The following is a 25,609-nucleotide window of genomic DNA, read 5'->3' on the forward strand; positions in this document are numbered from 1 at the left end:
AAGTACGACAAGCTACATTTGTACTAACTGGGAATGCTTATCATTGGTTTAGCAACCTCCGTAGGTTGGTCACTCATAGATTAGGCTCAGAAACATTATTAATCGGTTTCATAAAATTTCCGTATTATTGTATATTTTTTTCTCCTTTTTCTAACAACGTTGAAATGTGGAATTTTGCTTCTCGATAATTCTGAGTTTCCGGTTTATCTGTCATCTTGTTCTGCCAAAGAAAGAAAAAAAAGGAAGTGGTTTCATAAATTACAAAACCATCAGGTTATTTTCGGTTTAGTCTTGAGTTATTAATTTATTTACCCATTTTGATGTGGGATTTTCGGACCGCTTGCCGGATATTACTTTCGTTCCTTTGCAAAATTTCGTCGATCTTGCCTGATTTAAATATTAGCGAAAAAAAAAAAAAAAAAAAAAATATTAGCGGTCCTGATATGCTCTGTTTTCCGAACTGTAGATGCTCCTGTAGCAACAATAACAATCACAAGCATTTAAATTCACACACATATTTTTTTTTTACATAGAATTGCATATATGATCACAAGATTACTTACTAAGTTCTTCTTTAATGGAGAGCCCTCCCCTCTTTGGCTGAAATCCAAACCAGACCCATCAAGTGATCCGTGTCGTTTACCAGTACGGCTTAGCTTGTCCTCACAGGGTAACTCCTCCATAATCTGATCATCGTTGTCTCCCTCAATCTCATAAACTGATTCATTTTCGGGTTTGAGGTTCAAACCAAAAGTGTTCTTGGCCAAAGCGGCACTTGTTTCGCTCAATTGGCTCCTTGAGCTTGGTTGATAGTAGGTAAGCGTGGAGATATTATCCGGATCTTTTCGTCTTTTCACAGCCCACGAAAAGCCACTGGCCGGTCCTGTCGTCATTGGGAGGTCAGAGAGTTCGTAGTAATTTCCATGTGTTGTTGTAGTGGCTCGAGGACCCTCATTCGTTATGTTTTTATCCTCAAACGTGTCCTGCAAGGCAAACCGCTTACTTGAGACTTAAGAAACTAAGCTGGAAGAGGAGTTTTAGATATAGTGAAACAGCCAAAACCTGTCTTATTGGCAGCTCAGCGTAACTGTTTGGATCTTGTTCTTCTCTATGTGGTCTTTTGTGTTTCCTGCCAACTCCAGATTCTCTAAGCTTGAGGTTTGCTCTTTTCCTGAAAAACATATGTATTTATAGTCTTAAAACATATTATTTCCTAAAACAAGACCAGAGTCCTCCAATGTAGGTATTTTGGCTTTAATATTTTACTTTGAAACAAAATGGATACAAGTAAAGAGAACAACTCTGACCTGCGCATGTCGTCGCGATTTTTAGCATCCATCTCTTTGTTTGGTGGATATTTAGGCAATGAAGAAGGATCACACGCATAAGGCCTCGTCAAGAAATACTAAGAGTCAAAAGGAAACCAGAAAAAAAAAATTGAGAGGTAGAAAGAAAAGGAGCAACGGGAAACTGAAAATCTTCTTCACCTCAGAGTTAAGTGCAGCTGAAGCAGTCCCACGCTTATATGCTTCCATAGAGAGTAAAGTTTCTAATAGAAGAACACCAGTTGTTGATAACTCTTTGCATCGTTCTCTAAGTGTGGCTTCATAAGTATGTTGAGGCCTGAATGAAGTTGCGTGCGGAAGCCTAGTATATATAAATTCTTTTTGTGTCTCCTCAGTCCTCAATGGTGCCGTAAAGATTTAATTTTTGGTTTACTCCCTCTACTGGATTTCTTCACATTTCTGATTTTGGGATTGGTGCAAGTCGACTCTACTTAATTACTCCCTCTCCCTATGTTCCTTAATATTACATACTAGATCTTGACCCGTGCCTCCGCACGGATGTTGGATTTAACTTGCGTTCAATGTAAATTTATAAGCCATTGTTTTATAAAATATCTATTTATATTTTTATGTTTTGTAAAATATATTTAGAGTAGAATATATTATATTATAATATCGATGTTTGATAATAATATTTTATCTGTTAATATTATATTTGTAATTTTATAACTTGATGCAATTTGATGTAATTGTAATATTCAAATATTAACCTATTGATTTTTTTTGTTTATTTATTTAAAATGATTTAATTTTTTACAGTAGGTTTTTATGAATTATTATTAATTTTATGATATTTGGTTTTCTTGAAAATTGTATTGTACCAAATTAATATATACTATATATTACCGTTTGTGTTTTAATTTTTGGCAAAAAAAATAACAATTCATTGTAATTAATTTAATTTTTTTGATTTTAAGTGAAACGGCAGATTTGTAAATAAGAAAGAAATACAATGGCTAAATGTATAAATAAAAAATATATTTAATTTGCTATCCGTATTTCCAAAAAATTCTCATTTAATCTGCTATCCAAGTTTCCAAACGATAGAATCTGTAAATGAGAAAGAAATACAGTGACTAAATATGTAAAAACAAAATATATATTTAATCTGCTATCCTTGTTTCCAAACAACTTTCATTTAATCTACTATCTAAGTTTCCAAACAGTACTAAAAGGTACTTCAGTTTTAATAATATAGATTCTAAAAAAAAAAATTGTTTAAAAAAGATCTATTTTTTGCATTTTCAAAACATGTTTTATTAACTAATTGTAAATTAAAAAAAAAAACTTAATTGCACTTACTGAATTTTTATTAGCTTAAAATTATGGAATAAAGATAAACACAAAAAATTATGCAAATTTAATGTGTTTTATTAAAATGTGTGAAAAAACTAGAATATGTAACATTAAGAAACAGAGGGAGTTTAAGTTTCTGGGTATTGAGTGGATTTAAAGTTTGTTCCTTTTTGGTAAGTTTACGCTTTGAGATTATGAAATGCTGAAGCTACTTCATATTTGCTCGTTTGATTATTAGGGCTTTAAAGTGTAATGTTGCGTCTGTTGTGTTGCATCAAGGAACAGTTTGCTTGTAGTTTATATGCCTAATCGTTTTTTTGATTTGTATATATCTGTATAGTAGCCGAGTGCTCAGGTTTTAAAAAACCAGCTGTTTCAACCTGATTCTTGGATCCTGTACAGTTGAATACCCGATACACACCACAGTTTGATCCGTTGAATTAGACCATACCTCCTTAGGATTCGTTTTGCCTGGCTCTGATTCAAGTCTCAAGCTTGTCATTTTTTCTGAATCTGTTGTTTTGGTCAGTGTCTACTCTCCTGGCGCATGAACAAACCAGCTGTTGGCTCGGAAGCTCTAAATATGGAGAGGAGTGGTGGCATCAATAACATGCTTCTCCCAACATCACCAGTGTCCTTCCCTTCAAGTAACATTAACATCCCCGGTTCCTTGGTTCTCGATGGGTCTGCTTCAATGCATCACTTGTCTCAGAAAGCAGGACAAGGTTCAGTTCCAATGGGAGAAAACAACTATTCACATATTGATAAGAAGCCTAGATTAGATGTGAAGCAAGAGGACATGTCCTCGCAGCAGCAGCAGTTTCTACATCAGTTGATCCAGCGTCAGGACCTAGCAGGACGGAATCCTCAGTTGCAAGCTTTGCTTCAGCAGCAGAGACTGATGCAACAACAACAGCAGCAGATCTTCAATCCAGCAACAACAGCTGTTGAGACAGCAACAAGGCATTCAACAGATGATCCCTCCTAATCTACGTCCTTATGAAGCTGGCGTGTGTGCTCGGAAGATGATGATGTACTTGTATCATCTACAACAACGACCTGCTGTAAGCTAATACCATCACATCTGTTCCAAGTTCTCCTCTCTTCATTGATAGTGTCTGATACCTTTTGTTTTGTAGGAAAATTTCATTACCTATTGGAAGAAGTTTGTGGCTGAATACTTCTCACCTCGTGCAAAGCAACGGTTATCCTTGTCGCAGTATGAAAACGCTGGGCACCACGCGCTTGGCATGTTTCCACAGGCAGCTCCGGTCAGTCTTCTCTTAGCTGCGTGTGGTCCGTGAAGGTCATCTTCGCATCATATTCTCTCAAGATTTGAAGGTTAGCCATTGAACAATAACTCTTATTCAAAATTGTGACGTTCCTCCAGTTATCTGTTTCCCTGTTTATTCAGTGAACATGAAAAAACAAAGATAGAAATAATCACCACTTTTGTTTCTTTCTAGATACTGTCTTTGGAGTTTTGTGCTCGGCGTCATGAAGAGCTTCTTCTCCGCCGACTTATTGCTCCACAGGTCCTTATTCTAATGAGAAGACCTTTGCGTTAATTATTAGCAGCTTAATGCTTTATCCAAAAATCTTTAAACATTGTGTATGTGTTGATCTTCTGGTTTCCTATGAATATGAGCACAAAGTCTGTAATTTTACTTCTTAACAGATGTTTAGATATGCTACAATGGTGTTGGAAAGTGTATTGAAAACTTATTATCCGTCATGCAGGTGAACCAGTTGCTTCAGGTTGCACAGAAATGCCAGACCACGATTTCGGAGAGTGGGTCAGAGGGAGTCTCTCAGCAGGATTTAAAGTCAAACAGTAACATGTAACTTGACCCATAAGCCACATTTGATTTTGCCTTTTATACATCTATTATGGTGGATGCAGACTATTGTTTTTACTGTTCCTGTTCTATAATTTTGTTACTAGTGCTCTTTATCATTATTGGGTGCTAATTTGTGTCTCCAGGGTCTTGGGAGCAGAACGGCAGCTGGCAAAGTTCATGGAATTACAGTCGCTGAATGATCTTGGCTATCCAAAGAGATACATCAGAACTCTACAGGTACTCTTTAGCTTCTTTCATAACTTTTACTTTTGTATTTGAAGTTCTAAGAAGTCCTAATAGTGAGCCATTGATGAGAGTGGCAGATATCTGAAGTTGGCAAGAGCATGAAGGATCTGATGAACTTCACTGGCGATCACAAACTCGGCCCTATTGGTAAGTCTACTATTCCCTTCTACAAGGTTGTCCCTCTGGTGTAGCTTTCACTTGAACTATACTAATTTTGTAGCTCTCTTGTTGAAATGTTCTGTTTGACCTTTGATTTTTCTGACTTAATACACATGCATTTGATGTCCTTATGCAGAGGAGTTGAAACGTCTTTTGGAACAGACGGCGATGGTAAAGCTCCATATACAGAGAATGCAAGAGATGGAGCAGTTGGGGAATAGTGGAGCGATGAATGGGTCATCTCAAGCTCAGATGGCGTTGACTTCAGGAACAATGAACGGCCTTACTGGAAACTACAACAACAACAGCTCCAACAATCAAACTGTTGGTCGAGTTCCAAGTCGCAACAACAGTTTCACAGCAGCCTCAAATAACAATCTTCATTTGTCAAAAGATGTATCAGTCACAGAGCTATCTCACGGTTTCTCAGATGACTGTTTCTTCAACAACAGTGATATTTATGGTAGCTTGTAAATATCCGAACAGAACAGAGGCACTTCTTCTTTGACTTAACACACACTAAGAGTTTCATAACTCAATCATGAATAATGAAATCATCAAAGATGAAATCTGTCTGTAACTCACTATAGACTCGTAAACGAAGAGAAGATATGTATGATCAATATATATATATCCAATTGAATAGAGGACTTCACAGACATTTGGCGATCTCATATGTGTTGATATCAACTTATTAACAATCTGTTTGTTAAAACAGGTTTGTAAGTTACTCATATCATTACGGTTGGAAATGGTATTTACATTTTAATAACACACTGCCATTAGTACAGTAGTACATGATTATGGCATCACCATATTCAAAAGGTTAACGGTCTGATGCCGGATCAGAAGATTAATGGTGTGTTCTTCTCATATGACAGTATGAGACACAACATCATCTTTATATATGTGTTTGCTTTTGATTAGTTTATTGGTTCGTGATAATATTCTCAACAACCTCAAACTATCATATGAGCAGTGAAGATGATGCGAAACATACGACATTTGGTTTATGTTTTTTTCTTAAGTCGTAGTACATCTAATCTATTAATTTAGGGTTCTATTTTTATCTACCATTAGCAAGTCATAGTAGGACCACCTAAAGAAATAGTTAATAAAACATATTTGATTATTTACATTAATAATAAACCAACTATAAATTTGAATTTTATTTTTTAATTATAACAAAATCTGTTGAGAAAGAATCTAACAAAATCTTACTTAAAATTTAAATATTTTATAAAATAACATATTAATTAATTTCGTAATTAATAATATAATATTGTTATAAATCAATGTTAACTAAAATTTTATTATAAAAAAAAAGAAAATAAAAATTATATACTTTTTTTTAATAAATTATATAATTAGATTATGTATTATATAAAAATAGAAGTTCTATAAGAGTTAAATATGATAAAATTTTATTAAATAGGTAAATTAAAAAAGTTTATTTTTTAATTATTTCATTTAAATAAGTTATCACTCATCATTAAAATGAGTTAAAAATCGTATACTATATAATATTTTTATACAAATATAAATTTATTAAGATATTTTAAACTTTTATATCTACAACTATATATTATCTTTTATTTATTTTGAAACTCTTGACAATATTTTTTTAAAATGTTTATATACAATGATATAATATTATATAATAACTTTTAATTCATATACTATTTAAAAAAGAAAACTATGAAATTTTAATAGTTCAAATCAAATTTTAATTATAATTTTTTCTTAATTATAACAAAATCTGTTGAGAAAATTTAGAAAATATCACCAAAATTTAAATATTTTTTATTATAAAATAATGTATTAATATAGTAACAAAAACAAATTCAAAATGTAATCTTCCAAACTCAAATATAGTACTGTAATTTTTCAAAGTTTACTTGACAAAATATAAATTTTGAAAATAAATATTCAAACTCGACATGATAATATTTCAAATTTTACAAAATATTAAATCACAGATAATAAATAATAACTTTTTGAAATGCACCACGAAAAAAAACAAATTAAAGCAACCGAATATTTTGAAAATATAATTTAAAAAAAAAACTTAATATAATAGCATCCAAAAAATATCTTATATCAATAAAATTTAGTAAAATAATATCATAGATGCTACTATGTATAAAATTTACTAAAATAACAGGCTATAATATTTAAACAATTTTTTTTACTTAAATTCTGTAATATACTAAAACAATATATATTAAAGTATATTTTTTAAACGGAGCAGACAAATATAAATTATCTTGAACATATTTATTTTCTATAATATAAATTTTAAAATTTTAAAATGTATTTTAACAAAATGTATAAATTAAAGAAAAAGAAATATTTTGAAGGAGGTTTTCTATTTGATTATTTTATATTGTTATTTTATTGTATCTAACTCAAAAAATATATTAGTAAGAAATAAACATTAATAACAAAGTAAAATGTATTAAAAATCACTATATATGAATAATGCTGAATAAAAAATATAAACAATAATATTATTGAGTTACATAATATATAATACTAAAATGAAAATTTTATATTTAAAACATTTGTAATAATATCTAATGCATTTATAAAATAAAAAAAATATCCGCACGAACGTGCGGGTTAAAATCTAGTTAATTATTATGTTTCAGTTAAGATTGAATTGTGTGATCATTATTCTTGGGAAATTTATCTATTACTATAATTCTTAGTGTGTGTGAAATTGTTTAGTTTATACTGTATCCGTTAATGCTAATGTTTGACGGTAAACTTTATTCCATAATGATTATTTGGAGTAAAATACTTTATAAGTGTAAAAAAAATATTCTGTTTGGATTATGGAATGGATTAATTTGTGAAATAACCAATTTTGGAAATAAAATTACGACTATATTATTGATTTTGACATAATTAAATTTATAGTACTTTTTCTGGCAACAAAGTAGTAATATAAAATCTATCAGAAGCCCAAGCTGGAGTCAAAGATCTAACATAGTACACAGTCGAAAGGGAGCTTCGAGCATCTCGTGTAAGTTTGTCCGCCATTATATTTTTTGTTCTGAAATATGTTGGAGTGAGAAATAAGGCAAAAATCTCTTTACATCGTTTTGTTGTATTTCCTTCAAAAGGGGCAGAAAAGCTGGCCATTCAGTCGGTGTAGAAAACATCTTTACCTACTGAGAACAGTCTGTTGCAAACATCACCTCAGTGAACTGTAGAATTTTCATGCAATCCATATCTCATATCAAAGCTTCACATTCAACATGTAAAGGTGACAGACTCTGAGGGATTGTCATTGTGATTTTACTAGATGTCTCCCATGTAATAGAAAACAATCCTTGACCTGAAAATTTAGCTCTCGGTTTCACTGTGGTTTCTCCTTTGTGGCAAGTGTTTGATTGAGTTTGATGTATCCTCTTGTTAGATGCCTTGCTTGTAGTCCCTGCTTAGTTTAGATTGAGTTGTGTTTAGCTTCAATATTTCATCTTTTGCTCCATGTTTCTAATAAAATTGGTAATAAAATTTAACATTTTATTCAAAGAAACACTTTAGATACCTATAACTTTAGTTGTAACATCGAAATGTTTATATATTGGCAATGAATTAAATTATGTGTTTCGTTAAAGTCTATCACTTATGAGTTATTATTTCTTCCATATTTCTTTTATACATAGTTAAAGTATTAAGATGTTAGGCATATTCTTGGATTACTTAAGAATGTCATTTATTTATTCACAAATCTTAGATTTTTACTTATGAAATTATATATTATATAAAATGAATAAATATCAAAAAATTAAAATTTTGTTAAATTAATCTTGCACTTATAAAATGTGGATCAAAATCTAGTGTTTTATTATGTTTTACGACTTCATAACTCTCATCTCCTCTAATCCTTTTTTGCATATATATTTTTCATCTATTTTATTCACTTTTCTCTTTTTTGTTCTTCTTTGCGATTTCAATTTTTTTATTTTTTTTTTATCTTTTTCTTTCATTTCTCATATTCCTTATACTTTTCATCTCTTATTTCTTTTATTGCATTCATATCCAGTGCCAGAGTCACATTGAAGATAGGGAAGTCATCTGACCCACATAAAATCTATACTTTTGTTATAGGCTTAGTGTCATGCTTGTTGTTGTGGTGAAGTGGTTAAAATCTTCCATTATGATCCTCATGTGTTGAGTTTAAATCACACACTTGCCTTTTTAGTTTAAAATAAATGAGTAAATGATCCATGTAAAACTAATCTCTAGCTCTGCATCTGTTCATATCTCATTTTATTCCATATATTTTATCTCTTCTATTCTTATTTATGACCATATTTTACATCTTCCTTATTTTTTTCTTTATATCTTTCATCTTTCTTATACTTTTTGCTTATATTTTTTTTTTTTTATTCTACTATGGAACTTCTTATTTCTCTTTTTTTTTCATTCTTTTTGCTTTTGCCTTCATATTTTATAGAAGCTCTTATCCACATTTTTAATATCTTCCATTCTTATATATGACCTCATATTTCTTATCTTCATAATATTTTTTCTCTCTCATGTTTCTTTTTTTGTAGTCTTCATATCCCATATCTATCAAATCCATCCTCCATTATTTTTTACCTTATTATCTCATCTCCTTTACTCTTCTCCTTTGACTTTGACTTCTCATTTTTACATCCTTATTTTCTATTTTCTTTGTTTTTCTTTTCATTCCTATTTATCATCTATCTTATTATTTTTGAACTTTATATCTCTCTTCTACATTCTCCTAAAATTATAAATATCAGTCGAACAAAGTGAAGAAATCAAAACTACAGATCAAAACCAAAAACTAGGTAAAATACTGAATTTCTTTTGTAGAGATAAAATTTTCACATATCTATTCATATAATTTTGTATATGGATATGTTGTGAGACAGAGAATTCAGTTGGAGAATCCAAACATATACCAGTAGGGGTTTTAGAGAGATTTGCTTTGTTTTAGATAAAATTTATATAGTCATCTTGGTTTGCCAAATCTACATTTTTATTTTTAGTACACAGAAATCTTCGCACGTATCTTATGACATCATCTTTTAGATCATTGTTGGAATAAGAAAATGTTTTTTTTCCACCGGATAAACAGAAATGATTAATGTTATTTAAATGAGATTACTTACAGAGGACTTTTTTGTTTAAATTTCAAAAAGAAAAGTTATATATCATTTTAGACATAACCAATGATTATTTGACTTGGTGAAGAGGTTATATAGTGTTTACTGGCTTTTAGGCTGTTTATGTCGTCTTTCGGAAAGTTCAGTGATATTTATTTTTATTTTTGTTCTTCCTATTTGTCATGGATATACTGACAATCAGAATACCAAAAATTATGTTATTTTAGCTTTATTATATCAACTGTAATTGGCTCTTTTGGCAGCGAGAAATACCACACTCCCTAAATATAGAGCAAAATTACATAACTTATTACTTAGCAAGTACTAATTAACTGTATGTTGTCTAGCTTACTGCAGAGAAGGAAAATGAATGGGCAAGAAGATGATTATGATGATGTGTTTAGATACATTTCCAGTCCAAGCTTTATGGGAATAGCTGAAGATGATGAGAATAATGATACCATGGGTACCACATTTGGTGCTGGTGATCAAGATGGTGGAAATACTATAAGGAACATTATGCCCATCCCTCAACAGAACCAAGAACCCGAAAAGTTTTTTTTCGCTTTCTTTAATTATATGATGCAACTTTCTATCAAATTTTTGAGATTAATGGACGTTAATCACTCTTTTACTTTTGTTGTTTTTCTTTTTGTGTGTAGTATATACCAGGAGTTTCCTCATCCTATGGGAACCCAAGCGAGGGTAGATGACATACAAAGGGCACCGGTGGAGCGTGATTCGTCCATTAATGATTTGTTGGTCAGTCTATCTAGTCCTCTAGGAAATGCATTACCGGCATATGATTCGTTTGTGGACGACGATGTTTTGGACATTCCAGCTCCACCTTCTTCTCCTACTTTGATGCTCAATCCTGGAAGCGATTTGTCAACAGAACTTGGTCCGATGATTAATGATAGATCAACGTCGATGGTCAATCCACATGACACACAACCAGGAAATGATGCACCACAGGATAAAGTTGATTGTGGTGGTGAAACTTCACCGATTAACATAAACTCATTGTTGGAACTTGCTGATATTGCTATGAATGAGTTGATTATGCTGGGAGAAGTGAACAGTCCATCATGGATAATAGACTCAACCTCTAAGAGAGTAACATTGGACTATCAAGAGTATAAAAGTTTTTTCAAAAATGGTTTTGAAAAACCTCCTGGATATGTTATAGAGGCTTCTAGGGAAACAGGTACAGTTCATATGGAATGCTTGCCTCTGGTCAAGACTTTTACGACGGTAACAACCTCTTAACCATTTTTAGTGCCAATTATTAAAAAAAAAAAAAGATATACCCTACATATGTTTCAAAACCCTAATCATTTACAGTCTTTGTTTTTCTTTTCTTTTTGGACAGGACAACTGGATCAACGTGTTTGCGCCTATTGTGCCTGTGACATCAATCCATAACCTGATACCCAAAGATTCTGGTGGGCTTAGAAGTGGATCACTTAGACTGGTAATTGTGTCTTTGAATCATCTCTAATATTTTCTGATAATCCAAAAATAATAAATATTTCAAGTTGGTGATTAAATTCTTTGGGCAGATTACAGCAGAATTTCAAGTTATTTCTCCCTTGGTGCCAAAGAGACAAGTAAAGTTTCTTAGGTACTGCAAGATGCTCAGAGAAGGCTTTTGGGTGGTTGTCGACTTCACTCCTCGTCAAGAAAATATGAACTTCTCGTCTGATGATGGTTCTTACCGCTTACCTTCAGGTGTTATCATAGAAGATTGTGGCAATGGTTACTCCGAGGTTACTTATAAATCATGTATCTTTTTAGTTTGGTAGTATAGATCACTTCTCACTTTCAATGTGAGTTGGGTTATATATATTTGGTTTCACTTAGAAATACTACATAGAGAATATTTGAATTTACAGGTAAAATGGATTGAGCAAATCGAATATGATGAGAACTTAATCCCTCAACTCCCCGAGCTTTTGATAAGTTCTAGAATCGGGCTAGGTGCGAAGAGGTGGTTCACTACGCTGCAGAGACACTGCGAAAATATTTCAACCCTTGCATCTATCAACCTTGATGAAATTTACCCAGGTGACTCTAGTTTTTTTTTTTAATGTTCCTTAAATACGTATTGAAAAATGGATGAAAAACACAATTTGTCAATCAATTGCTAACAACTATTAAAACGCGATTTAGTGTTTTGGCAGATATTCAATACAATAACCAGATTATGTTTAAGGCTAAAATATAATTACAAGTCCATATATAGTATCACTTAGGGTTTTGTGATATATGTTTCCCATGTAGGACTGTCTTCAAAAGTTGCAACTGAAATAGTGAAGCTAGCTCAGCGTATGACTATAAACTACTACTTGTGTATCACTGCCTCTCCGGCGAGCATATGGAAGAGTAATGATTCAGAGAGTGCGAGACAAGACATAAGAGTGATGATCCGAAAGAACAATGTGGGTGAGCATACCAGGATTGTGTTGAGTGCAGCCACTTCTCTCTGGTTACCAGTGAGCAAGAAAACAGCGTTTGATTTCCTCATCAACCCAAGTTTCAGAAACCAGTGGGATATCTTGGCCATTGATGTCACCACCTCCATTGAAGAAAAGATCAAGATTCAAAAATCAAGATTCCATAGAAACGAAGTCTCTCTTCTTCAAATCGTGAGTTTCGAAACAGATCTGCTCTTTCTTTTTATGTTGTTGAATATATGTTTTTTCACATATAGTTTGCAAAAAAAAAAAAAACAGGAACCAGGTAACTCAGTTCTACAAGAGACGTGGAATGATGCATCTGGTGCATTACTGGTATATGCACCAGTGGACATGGAGAAGATCCTGGCAAGTGAAAATTCAGATTCTGTGCAGATTCTTCCTTCGGGATTCTCGATATTGCCAGACGGAGGAGGAGAGACTGATCCAAACAGAAGTCGTGTAGGATGTCTACTAACACTTGGATATCAGATGTTGCATAGCGTTAAACCAACTGAAGATGTCGATCAAGATTTTGTCAAAAAAGTTGAGCTACTCATGGATCGTACTATGGGCAAGATTAAATCTGCTTTATCTAGATGATTATAGATACCTTTGCTTCTTTAGATTCTATTTGCTATGTTTTTATGTTATTTGCATGACTGAAACTTATCTCAGCTTTCCTTCTGTTCTTTTAAATATGTTTTCATCAGCTTTAAACCGGATGATATATATATATATACATATTTTCTTTAATTTTTTTGCATTTCTTTTACTTTAAAACATTTCTGTGATACAGGTTGTTTGATTTGATTTCCACTATGAAGTATAGAAATGAACATACTTGATGGTGCACAAGTAGGGCTGTTCAATATGGTAAAACCGAACCGTACCAAACCGAACCGAACTGAAATAGACAATATGGTTTGGTTTTGGTATATACCATATAAACCGAATGGATATAATTTTATAAAAACCGTAGGATTTGGATATGGTTTGGTATATAACCGATTAAACCGAATAAAACCGATTAAAAGTAGAAACATGTAAATATGTATCTATTTTAAAACAATACATGAAAATCTATTTGTTACATAAGTTAAATTTGTGTTAATAACTATTACCATAATTTTATAATAATAAAAAACCTTAATTTGTAAAACACTTGAACTATAACTAAATAACAATACATCGCAATTCATACATCTTATTTTCTAAGTCTTTTTTTGATCTTTTTGATTTATTTTAGTCTTCACTTAATTAATATGAAGATTATAAATTTGATGGACAATAATTAATGGAAAATTTTCAATTGAAAAAGCATGACTTTAATGAACACTAAATATGGAAAAGTGGAAAAACTTTTCTTTTATGTTTCTCTTTTGTTTCATATTTTTATTTTCAAAATTTCAAGCTTTGATTTTAGTTATAGAATTGATTATTTTATTTGATGGTAGAAGCATTTTTACTTTTTTGTTCATCTATTTGAACATGTAATATACTTTTAATAAATGTCTATGTTGACAATATGACTCTAAAATTCATATAATATGATCTCAAACAAAATAATTATGTTTTTTAGTATAAAACCGAATAAACCGAAAACCGACGGTATATAAACCGAACCGAACTGAAGTAAATATGGATTTAGAATGGTAGTTATATTTTACTAACCGAAATACCGAAAACCGAAAAAAACCGAACCGAAACCGAACCGATATCCGGATTGAACACCCCTATGCACAAGAGATAATATATAAGTGATGCTAATAGGTAAAGCAAACATATATAGACAATGTGCTTCAGCCTGAAGTGTATAAAGCAAACTAAATTTCGTCACGTGAATGCCATTATCAAGACATGAGGTTAAACCAAGACAGAAGTAAAAGATTTTCTTACTCTTATTATTCATTGTATCATAGGGAAATCCATCAAACATTATGAATAAGATCTTCCTCTTCCATTTCAACGATACAGTCAAAGACGGCTTTATGATCTCTCTTAAAGATCACAGTTAATGGCTTCAAATGATTTTTTTCTCATTCATCCCTAATGGCCAAAAACAAGTACTATATATATATATATATATATATTTTTTTTTTAAACTTTACTTTTTATTTCATCTTCAAAAACTTTCCGGCCGACGGCGAGGCTCCTTTAGCCACCGTCGGTCCGGTTGTGGGGTTTCTTCTTATTTTTAAAAGCTTGGTTTTGTTCGGGATTTCTGGATCAAATAGGGTTTCGGCGGCGCACTTATCTTCGGTGGTCGTCCGATTTGCTTCTGGGAAGGGGTGGCTTCTTCAGTACTCTCTTCGCCGGCTTTGGTTACCGGGAGGTGATGGCTCTTTCAGCATCGCTTTCGCCGGCTTCTGCTACCGGGAGGCGGTGGCTTCCGCAGCACCGCTCGCGCCGGCTTCCGCCTAAGGTTTTTCTATCTTTTAGATCTTCGAATTTGAGCCTCATCTGGTTTTCTGCCTCTCGATCTGAATCTGTTGCCGCATGTATGTCGGAGATGATGAATCGATTGTAGGCTTTTAATATCTTTTGATAATTCGTAGATCCGGTTTGGTTTGTGTGATTTTTATGTGTTTGGGGGGTTTCGAGTTATTCGAACGTTTGGCTGAATGAGTCAGTTCCGGATTCGACTCTGCTGTCGACGGTGGCCATTAAGTCGTCGTGGCGCAGGCTATGGTTCCGGAGGAAGAAGGGAGGCGTGCGTAGATCGTGCGGCGCAGCGCCCGCTAGGGTTTTCTTTGGTTATGGGCTTTGGGCCAAGTTGCTTTCTTTGGTGTAGGGCCTTTGTTTGTTGGGCCTCCTTTTGTTGTAATGTGTTTGTGGGCTTTGGTCCCTGAACTTTATCATAATAATAACATCCAGTTGGAAAAAAAAAAAAAACTTTCTTACAGGGACTAGCCTACCTTTAGGAATCTAACTAAGAAACCTATAAAGAAACTTAGCAATGCCCTTAAAAAAACTTAGCCAAGTACCCAAATAAGTAAGAGAAGAGCTACTAGCTAGCCTCATGTTTCTAGAGCGTAGATCCAGCTTCAAAAACATAGTCTTCTTTACTTCCTGAATGATAGCTTGAGTAGGTCTGCAGATTCCAGAGTGCAAACGAGAGTTTCTCTCTTTCCAAATCAAATATATGGTAGCTTGGAAGAGTAGTTTAGTGATGAGGATACTATTAATTAGTATCTAAAGTGGGCGCCTTTAACCACCTTAAACAATCCTTAAACAAAGTAGAAGGGGATAAGTGCAGGCGAGAGCAGAAATGGGACCATATCTCAGCACTGTATGTGCCAGGGCCGTCTAATAGCACGCGCAAGTGAAGCAGTCGAACAAGGCTCCAAAATATAAAAATAAAAAAATTAAGGATTTTTGAAAATATATAGATAAATTATGGTAAGAAACTTTAAAATTGTAGGTATAATGCTAAATTTAGAACTTGTAATTAAAAAAAAGATCAGACAAAGTTATTAAATATTAAAATTACTTGATAAAATGTACGAGCAATATTTTTTTGAACATGGCCTAAAATTAATTTGAGACGGCCCTGGTATGTGCAATCAAAGAACAAGTGTTGCATGCATTCATGAAAGCCTGAGCACATCAGACAGCTCGGAGACACATCAACTCCCCAACCTCGCATTCTATCTCATGAAGCTAATCAATTCCAAGCAACCAGCCATGAGATGAAGGCATGTTTTGGAACTCGATCTTTAAACCAAATCTGCGAATGCCAAGATACCAATGGACCTGGCAGATGGAGAGTGATTCAAGTCTTTGCTGTAGAGAAACGGTTGGAAGACGACTGCACTATAGGAGTAGGCGAAGGATGCATTGCTTTAGTAAGGTTATGATAGCGTTTCTGCTTTGAAAAGCACTCAGCCACCACTCACCATTTACTAAGGCTTCAGCCATTGTCGCATCCTTATGCATACCCGCGAGACTGATGGACCTCGCTCACCTGTTAGATGAATCAGGGGTCCTAGATCCGTCCAATTATCATACCAGAACCTAGCTGTTTGACCCGCCCCAACCTTACACACCACAAAGGGTCTCGCGACTGATCTCAGCTTACATAACTTCTTCCAAATCCAGCTGTCTCCTCTACGAGGCTCCAGCTCCCAAAAATTGGCGGATCCAATTCTAGGACCCCACAAGTACTATATATGCTTTACTCTACCAGGTGAAAAGTGAAATTCAAAAAAGAGACACAAGCTGAAAGAAAAAGTGGGAGAAGGAGAAACATACTTCATCTTGTGCTGATTATATTCTCTATCATCAGGCGAAATATTGTATTTCACTCACCTGAAAAAGTTTATCAGGCGAAAAGCCTACGCGACAGCTGAAAGGTGAAAACCATAGAGCAGCTCAGTGGCGGAGCCATAAATTTTTTCTAGTGGGGTCAAAAAAATTTTACACAATTATAATTTAAATTACATTTTATATTTATTCATATTTAGATATTTTGGCATCAATTTGAATTTAATTTAAGGTTATTTAATGAAATAAATAATATAGTTAATTTTTTATTATATAAATTGAGGCAATATCTAAATAATACAGTGATTTAAATTCCTAACTATTTTTAAATTGGATAGAAAACCTCCAACTAAAATTTTACGTTTTAAACTCTCAACTTTTATACCGTTAATATCATTAATCTTACATTAATAAAGTCTTCTTTTCTTTACGAGACCTGTTAAAGTGAAACACCGCGTTTCAGTTTAACGGGTATCTGTTTAGAAAAACGATTTTGTTAACGGAGGGTTAACGATATTAACGGTTTAATAATTGAGTGTTTAATAACATAAAATTTTAGTTGAAGATTTTTCATCCGATCTAAAAATAATTGAAGGTTTAAATCACTAAAAACCCAAAATTAAACTATAAATATAAACGATAAATTTACCTGTGAATTTACATTATGTTATGTACGTTAATATATATATGATCTATATGGATTAAGGTGTATTGAGAAACCTTTTTTAGTTTTAGTGAACAGTAAAACATGAAAGCAAGATTACATTGGCAAAAAGGAAAATGAAACGTTAGTCAATTAATGAAAATTAATAAATGGATTATTCTCTTATTTAATTAAGTGGGTTAAGCTAAAATTGAGTCCAAAATCAATATTAAGTCCAAAACTGAGCCCACAAGTGATGACTGATATTTTAGTTACGTTTGTGTTTCACGATTTTTGTTTCTTTGTGGGGTCATCTGATGTTTTTTAATGGGCCACAAAATAATTTTAATAAGAAAAACACATAAATTTTAAAAACAGGTGGGGTCAGCTGACCCCACTTCCACTATACTGGCTCCTCCCCTGGAGCAGCTCATGGGGATGAAATGTGAAACCCTCCCAAAGAAGAAAAGAGACTAATAAAACGAAGCATTTACATTATGAACTTTGGGGGATATATAGAATATTATGTAAAAACTGTGTGATGTCACACCTGTCCGAGTGAAAACACCATCAAGAACGTGCCCTTTGGCGAATGAAGCTGGTTTAAAGGAACCAACCAACCTGGGAAACCAAAAGGGAATGACTAAAAACATATATGATTTAACATATGTAAGAGATGTAATAAAAGCATAAGCTCATACTGTTATTCTCCATGCTACGTGAGAGCCATTATGGGAATTAAAGCAACTAGACGGATATACCAGCTTTCTCCTCTCATATTAGGTCCATTAATAATCTTGGCAATATTCCTCATATGCATGAAGCCTGTGTCATCTGAAAAGCAGTGTCTAGTCTACAAAGCATAAGCGGTTTCGGGAGGTTCTTCTAGACCAGGCTTTAAATGGGCCTGTTCAAACGCGGCCCAAATATTATCGGGCCACATATCGTTTTCACACGCCTTTTAAGAAAACTTGAGCACAGAGGCACGACGGTGTCGTATTAAATTCGCCGTGGAGATTAAATCCTCTATTGCCGTCGCCGCCGCCGCTGATCAAATAGATCGAGAGAGGGACAGGGGAAGAAGATTCCGACATTGTTGGCTTAGTGGATCCGGGAGAGAGTAAACAGAAAGAGAGAGAGATGGCTATGTCTCAGATTGTGAACACGTACCCGCTTTCGAACTACAGCTTCGGAACAAAAGAACCGAAGCTCGAAAAAGACACCTCCGTCGCGGATCGACTCGCTCGTATGAAAATAAAGTACGATTCCTTCTCTCTTTCCTCTTTCTCTTCTGTTTCCTTCTAATAGCTACCTGCTGAAGAAGATTAACAGAACCAAGAGAAGAAAGAAAAAAAACCCTAGAAAGCTCCGGCCTTTACATGTGGCCGTTTTTCTCAAGTAATCGGTTTCAGAAACTATAACTTTGATACATGTGTTAGTAGTAGAACTGGTAAGAAACATCTGTTTCAGTGAAACAAATAAAAATCAGCTATAAACTTTTTTTTATCTGAAAAGAGAACACCTTTGTTTTGTAAGTTGGTCCAAAGTCTCATGCTTTTTCCCAGTGTAAGTGATTATGTCCTAGTCTGGAGTTGAATTGTTTTAACTCTACACATTCTGATGAGTGCAGTATTGTCTTTCTTATTTTGTTGATATTTGATGGTGTGTTGCGTTGCAGCTATATGAAAGAGGGCATGAGGACTAGCGTTGACGCCATTCTGCTGGTATGTGTTATTCGTTACTTTTCGAGATGTGAGCTTCTGTTTTGTTTGATTTTTTTTTATCCAACTCCTCTGTAGTTTTTGTCTATGTTGGAGCACCACCCTTTGTCTTACAATCTGTGGACCATCTCATGAATTGCATTCTTATATTTTCATAGAGATAATGCTACTCAATTGTTAAAACTTACTTGTATTTAATCTTAGCGCTCTCTGTAAACATGCATAATTTAACTTTGTGACATTTTATTAAAGGCATCTACTTCCTTATCTAGTTGCCATCTCTGACTCAAATTTGTGCTGTTCGATTAAAGCGCACTTAGTCAATCCACAAGCTTTATGGATTTAGTGGACTTGTGCTAAAATTTTACTGCTTCGTCTAGTCAGTTATATATTGCTTCTTGTGTTCTCGTTTATTTCATTCTTTGTGTGCACCCTTCCCCTTTTAAGTTTTCATGTTTTGGCTGGCTATAGAATAACATCTACTTCACAGCTCACGCTCTCATCTCTTGACATTTTCTTGAAAACATAATATAATATATTGGCATCCTAAAGGTCAATCTTATAAACGTATGTTAAGTAAATTATTAGTGTCAAGTCTAGAACTGTTACCACCTACTATGATTTGAGATTTGTTATATACCTCCAACCCTAGGATTTTTATTGATACCTTAGGCTGATCAACCTTACAGGTACAAGAACACAACCATCCTCACATACTTCTCCTGCAAATTGGTAACACCTTCTGCAAACTTCCAGGTGGACGCCTGAAGCCTGGAGAGAATGGTATGCACCTTCCATCTGTTTGTTTGTACTTTCTATTTTTTTTTTGTTGATTCATTTTTTGGATGGTGAACTGTGTTATGTCTTGCAGAAGTTGAAGGCCTGAAGAGAAAGTTGACCAGTAAGCTTGGAGGCAATTCCGCTGGTCTTGTACCTGATTGGAAGGTACTATCCTGGTTTCATCTTTATTTCTTTTGCTGATAGTGACCGGATATTTAGGTATAGGTAGATACATTAAAAAGAATTAGTTCAGTGTGTGTCATGTTCTTCCACTTAATGCAAACGAGAAGCAATTCAAACCTTTTGGTTATTACACTTTAGATTTCTAGTAATGAGGGATTCATAGAAGGACACAGAGATAGGTCTTGTTTCTTTGGTATAGATTGATATGCTTATTACGAGTGCTTACATGTCTGATTGATTAATGTATATTGCTTTGATCCGACGTTCTCGCTTTTTTTCTCTTTAACAGGTAGGAGAATGTGTTGCGACATGGTGGCGTCCAAACTTCGAAACCATGATGTACCCTTACTGCCCTCCTCACATCACGAAACCAAAGGTATTAGGAAACAAGAAGGCAATGTAGCTTATCAACAGCCTCTTTTAATCATCACCTAAGTGTGTTTTGTTTATATCTTCTATCTGTGGAATGGCAGGAATGTAAGAGACTCTATGTGGTTCACTTGTCTGAGAAAGAGTACTTTGCAGTGCCCAAAAACTTGAAGCTCTTGGCCGTCCCTTTGTTTGAACTCTATGACAACGTTCAGGTTTTGTTTTTTTGTAATATATTTCCAGATACTGTGTCAACCTTTAATAATAGGCTCACTCCTAACCGCGTTATTCTTTTCCTGGAACAGAGATATGGGCCAGTTATATCGACCATTCCTCAACAGCTGTCCAGATTCCATTTCAACATGATTAGTTCGTGATTCTACTTACTTGGTGTTGAAGAACAAGAAACCTGTTTGATGGTAAGTTACTTTGGCAGGGTTTTGGAGATGAGTGTGTGGTTTTTTCCATTATAGACTTTCTCGGTTAATGAAGAACCGGTTCATTAAAGTTTCAGCACAAGCAGATTATTTGATCTCATTTCTATCTAATAGCATTCGTCATTATGTGACTAACAGCGGTCTTGTCTAACCGTGGAACATGTATTTTCGCGTAGTGTTCAATGATATTTCTATTTTGGTTGCTATTTACGTGTGTACAGCATTTCCAATGTACACTTTACTTTTCCTCTAAAATAGATAGAGATCTCTATTATATAGACGAAAATGCTCTAATGTATACTTCTATTTTAGAGAAAATTATAGAGAAAAATTATTTCTTACCTCTATATGTAAAGGTGAAAATATTATATTTCTATAATAAAATTTTTTTTATTTTAGAGGAAAATATAGAAATAGAAATAGGGGTGTGTTGGAAATGGTCTTAGAAACTATGACATGTTAAAAATGTTGGTCTTATTGGTAGAAGACTCGAAGTAGGAGAAGTGTTGTAGATAAACAATCTTAAAGTAACTACTCTACTATAATCAAGACCATTCATAAATAATTATCGATTGTAAACATTAGATAATGATGACAATAGATGTGGTCACTGGCGATTTGCTTGACGGCATATTATATTGTGGTCAATCAAGACGAGAGTACAGTTTTGTTTTTTTGCTTCCCTCTCAATCTCGCTGTTCATCGTTTTGAATAGGCATTTTTTTCACAGGCCAATAGATATAGAGCCAACAATTAGAAAACAAAATCAGAGTATTTTTAAAAACTAACGACAGCTCAATAGCCTCAATTATATCGGGACATAAGAAATTAAAATTGTTAGGACTAACAATATTCCTCAAGCAAATCTTATTACTCATCCACTTGTCGGTATAAATGTAATATTTTTTTGTTCTATTGCTAAGAAATATGTTGACTTCACTAGAAACATTTACAAAAAAAATAAAAAATCTAGCCATCTTAATATTCAATTTTTCTTTTTGGTAAAAAAATTAATGTTCAAAATTTAGAAGAGAAAACAAAGAAACACATATTCTCGCAGATAAACTTTAATATTCTTTCTAAGTTCTTGGTCTCGCAAATACAATCTGTTTGCTTGCTATTGATATTTTCCTAAAAGACATCTAAACAGATTGGATGATTCTCTACAATCATTGTTCCATTATTCACAATCAGTGAATTGAATCAGATAGATAATTCCATCCTGATTAAGTTTTTAAAATAAAATGTCTTTGAGTAATCCCTACGTAATCCAAACTAGAGAAGTCTCAAGTCTGTCATATTCTCTCGAATTATTGCTGAAATGTAGACTTTTGGCTATGAATATGTTACTGTATATTCGTAATACTTTCTTCCTTCAGCAAATAACTTTCAAAATATAACGGGACATATGCTAATTTGTTTTTTGAGTTAAAAACTATAAATCTTAGCACTGTATCAATAATTTAATTTCATCTAAGTAGACTTTTGCTACACCTAACCATCTTTACATATATTCCATTATGACTTTTGTCCTCACTCCTTCCTTATACAAATGCATACAATAGAAAAAACATGCATATAAAGTTTAGAATATATATGTGTGACTTTCTTATTGTATGGCATGTTTTCGTATTGTATGCATTTGTATAATTAAGGAAGGAGTTATGAGGACAAAAGTCATATGGAACTATATTACATTACAGGTCATGTTTTTTATTCTAAGCAGCCCCATGGTTATTTCTTAACATTGTGGACTTTTGTGTGTGTGGACTTTTGGTGATATATATATATATATATATATATATATGTTCTCTAAACCATAATATTCACACATGTTTCATAATAGAGAAATGGCGAAAACGAAATCTGGAGAGAAGCTAAAGCATAGACAGAGGAAAGGGTTCTGGTCACCTGAAGAAGACGAGAAGCTAAGCAGATTCATCCTCTCTCATGGCCATTCTTGCTGGACCACTGTTCCCATCAAAGCTGGTCTCTCTTTTTAATCTTCTTCTTCAATACTTATTTAGTTCTTTGGATTGATCCTTAATTACTTTAGTCATTTTTGTTGGGATATAATTTGAAAAGGGTTACAAAGGAATGGGAAGAGCTGCAGACTAAGATGGATTAATTACCTAAGACCAGGATTAAAGAGGGATATGATTAGTACAGAAGAGGAAGAGATTATCTTGACATTTCACTCTTCCTTGGGTAACAAGTAAGCATAGTTCTAACTGAAGCCCTAACCCTATTGTTTCAGTAGATGGTAAAGAGAATAATTTTTGGGTGTGCATAGGTGGTCGATGATTGCGAAATACTTACCGGGAAGAACAGACAACGAGATAAAGAACTATTGGCACTCTCATTTGAAAAAGAGATGGCTCAAGTCTCCATCTATTTCCTCTTCTTCTGAGTCACGTGTTTCTTGTGTAGAAAGAAACCCACAAACCGTAGTGTCTAATCACGTTATCTCCTTCCAGGGACCTCCAGAGAATACATCTTCATCTCCATCACATGAAATCAATGGCAACAACAAATATCCATGTTCTTCTGGTCCTGAGATCCCAAGGCTTTTCTTCTCCGAGTGGTTCTCTTCCTCTGATTTGACAGACTCTAGCCACAATCAAGCTCCAAGTATTGAAGGATCTGTCTTAGATTACCAAGAATCAGGTGATGTTGATCAGTTCCATTACAACGAAATAATGATTAATAACAGCAACTGGACTCTTGACGACGTTGTGTTTGGCTCGAAGTGTCAGAAGCAGGAGCATAAAGTTGATAGAGAGGCCTCAGATTGCAACTCTTATGGTTTTTTCTTTTCTTCATCAACAATGACGTAACTATGTTAAGTCTAAATTAATGTAAATTAAATTTGTAAAGGAAAAAAAATTGGTGATAATATGTTAAAAGATTTGCAATATTCATTAACTTTATTTAAGATTCTAGCACAAGAAGTAGCAAACTCGTAGTCAGCTAAACCAAACACAAAGTTTTTAGCTACAAATATGATCTAATGATAATAAAAGTGGCAATACAGATATGAGTGTAGTGTAGAATATGTTTCATATAGAAGAATAGCTGTAGTTTCAGCATCTCAATGGAGGAGGAAGGCGAAGGAGACTTAGCAGAAACAGTGAGTACCACAAAAGCACCAAAGAGAATGGTGACAATAGCCGTAAAGTTCACAAGAAATGCTTCGGTTCCGTACTTATCAAGCCCTCCACTCTCCAAGAAAGTCAGCTTTTCCAGAAAACCCTAAAGCTGCGTTCCCAACCGCAATAATATAAACAAATAAGCCCAGCATTGCGTGCCACGGAAGCAAACCGCATCTCAGATTTGGTGACCCTCCAGGGAAGAAATCACTATGAAGCTGTACACCCACTGCAACGTTCAAAACTTTCGTGTTATATAGTTTTGCTTCAAGCAAAGTTTTGTCCTAAGTGTTTGTGGTTGTTCTGTAAGTAGACTTGAGAAGACCATGGGAATATTGTAATAACAGATTCATGGCTAGTCTATGTATTCTTATTCGAGTGTGTTCATGTGCGAGTATGTTTGAGCATAAAGTAAAGAGACAGAGATTTGTTTCGGATATCCAGGACCGAAACTCATATACTAGAAAAAGGCCGCAACAAACTATTGCTATATGGTATCTAGCACACACACGTGCCTACCACTCTGATCTAGATTTACAAAGATAAGAGCAACTACTACTCATTGTTACACACATCCATGTGCATCTTCAATAGAATCCTAGGCGTATGACCGTTTCTTGTCACTGTCTTGTTCTCTTTAATTATACTACATCCAAGTAAAACCCTAAGCCCATTCAGCCTGCAACACATCCATGTGTTCTAATGACGTTGAACCTCACTTCTCATAAATCCCATGTGACCACTTCTCTTGTCAACATAAAGCCCACATCAGCATCTCAGTCGTGACAACTCGAGTGTCATTATTGTGTTCCACACACAATACCACATCATAGTATTTCTTGTGTAACAGACATATCTTCACGAATGATCTCTTTGTCTTAGCAACTCCACATCAACATGTTCTTGTATTCCAGCATCTCTTTGATAATCTATTCTGACAGCTTATAAAGCTCAGTCAACACAAACTCTTCAATCTCTTTCTTGGTGTCTGAGTTTTATAATCCACGCAACATCATCAGTCACCCTCATATACTGCGTAATGGATCTGATCATTCAAGATGTCTTGTAACATTCTCTCTCCCTTTTTAGTTTAGTTTGATACTCAAGCACATTGTAGTGATCCAGGATTGGAGGCTGTAGAGATCAGGGATTCCACTTTCGTAGTGGTTCTTGAAAACTGCGCAAATTCCTCAGATCCCGAGAGCCAGAGCAATGGCATGGAGAACAAGGTGGATCAACTTCTTCACTGGTTTCTCAAGCGGAAGAGCTTTTGTAACTTATAATTGCTGCATGTTCCAATTCCAAAACACAGGTTTATGTAGTCTTTAAATTTGAATCAAGATATATAGTAATAAAACTTCTGTCTCACTGTTCAACAGATTCTGTTATTGTTTACCTTCTCCTCCCATTATTACAAATCCAATGAGAACAGGGTGCAGCTGAATCACATTAAAAAGAAAGAAAAGTTCAGGTAAACTGGCGGTAGTGCCGGTCCAACATTTTCAATTTTTTCTTGATGACATACATTCAATTAAAACTTTGTGCCCTTGTTTTTCATGTAAATTTTTTA

At 33.9% G+C, this 25,609-nt stretch overlaps 5 protein-coding genes across 8 annotated transcripts; 4 read left to right on the plus strand and 1 right to left on the minus strand.

Moving 5' to 3' along the window:
* Positions 1–231: 231 nt before the first annotated feature.
* LOC111200295 (cyclin-dependent kinase C-2 C-like) lies at positions 232–1,855 on the minus strand. Its single transcript, XM_048742072.1, has 6 exons — positions 1,488–1,855; positions 1,308–1,405; positions 1,063–1,171; positions 564–983; positions 427–472; positions 232–396 (listed from the first exon to the last, which is right to left on the minus strand). The coding sequence occupies exons 1-6, from the start codon at positions 1,533–1,535 to the stop codon at positions 305–307; spliced, it is 813 nt and encodes a 270-aa protein (XP_048598029.1). The 5' UTR covers positions 1,536–1,855; the 3' UTR covers positions 232–304.
* A 777-nt stretch (positions 1,856–2,632) lies between these two features.
* Positions 2,633–5,411, plus strand: LOC106359746 (probable transcriptional regulator SLK3). The gene is given in 8 exon segments (XM_048742073.1): positions 2,633–3,557; positions 3,559–3,706; positions 3,782–3,909; positions 3,911–3,983; positions 4,109–4,177; positions 4,383–4,483; positions 4,627–4,720; positions 4,807–5,411. Coding segments are annotated over 8 exon segments (1,095 nt in total). The 5' UTR covers positions 2,633–3,189; the 3' UTR covers positions 4,921–5,411.
* A 1,986-nt stretch (positions 5,412–7,397) lies between these two features.
* On the plus strand, positions 7,398–13,247 carry LOC106359726 (homeobox-leucine zipper protein HDG6-like). 4 transcript variants are annotated; one of them, XM_048742077.1, is made up of 8 exons: positions 7,398–9,717; positions 10,383–10,589; positions 10,698–11,289; positions 11,408–11,509; positions 11,598–11,804; positions 11,931–12,102; positions 12,319–12,683; positions 12,771–13,247. In XM_048742077.1, the coding sequence occupies exons 2-8, from the start codon at positions 10,402–10,404 to the stop codon at positions 13,092–13,094; spliced, it is 1,950 nt and encodes a 649-aa protein (XP_048598034.1). In that variant the 5' UTR covers positions 7,398–9,717; positions 10,383–10,401; the 3' UTR covers positions 13,095–13,247. The 4 variants fall into 4 exon arrangements, with proteins under 4 accessions (XP_048598034.1, XP_048598032.1, XP_048598033.1 ...); XM_048742075.1 differs by having other exon boundaries at positions 7,399–9,717; positions 10,383–11,289; XM_048742076.1 differs by lacking the exon at positions 7,398–9,717 and having other exon boundaries at positions 9,847–10,589.
* Positions 13,248–18,391: 5,144 nt separating this feature from the next.
* On the plus strand, positions 18,392–21,096 carry LOC106442972 (pre-mRNA cleavage factor Im 25 kDa subunit 2). The gene is made up of 7 exons (XM_013884595.3): positions 18,392–18,659; positions 19,079–19,124; positions 19,811–19,904; positions 19,993–20,066; positions 20,374–20,460; positions 20,558–20,668; positions 20,759–21,096. The coding sequence occupies exons 1-7, from the start codon at positions 18,541–18,543 to the stop codon at positions 20,828–20,830; spliced, it is 603 nt and encodes a 200-aa protein (XP_013740049.1). The 5' UTR covers positions 18,392–18,540; the 3' UTR covers positions 20,831–21,096.
* A 216-nt stretch (positions 21,097–21,312) lies between these two features.
* LOC106375186 (transcription factor LAF1-like) lies at positions 21,313–25,608 on the plus strand. The gene is made up of 3 exons (XM_013815056.2): positions 21,313–22,879; positions 22,976–23,105; positions 23,184–25,608. Exons 1-3 carry the CDS (start codon positions 22,723–22,725, stop codon positions 23,725–23,727), a joined length of 831 nt encoding a protein of 276 aa, XP_013670510.1. The 5' UTR covers positions 21,313–22,722; the 3' UTR covers positions 23,728–25,608.
* Position 25,609: the final 1 nt, after the last annotated feature.

This window comes from Brassica napus, chromosome A1 (assembly GCF_020379485.1).
Source record: "Brassica napus cultivar Da-Ae chromosome A1, Da-Ae, whole genome shotgun sequence".
Lineage (NCBI taxonomy): Eukaryota > Viridiplantae > Streptophyta > Magnoliopsida > Brassicales > Brassicaceae > Brassica > Brassica napus.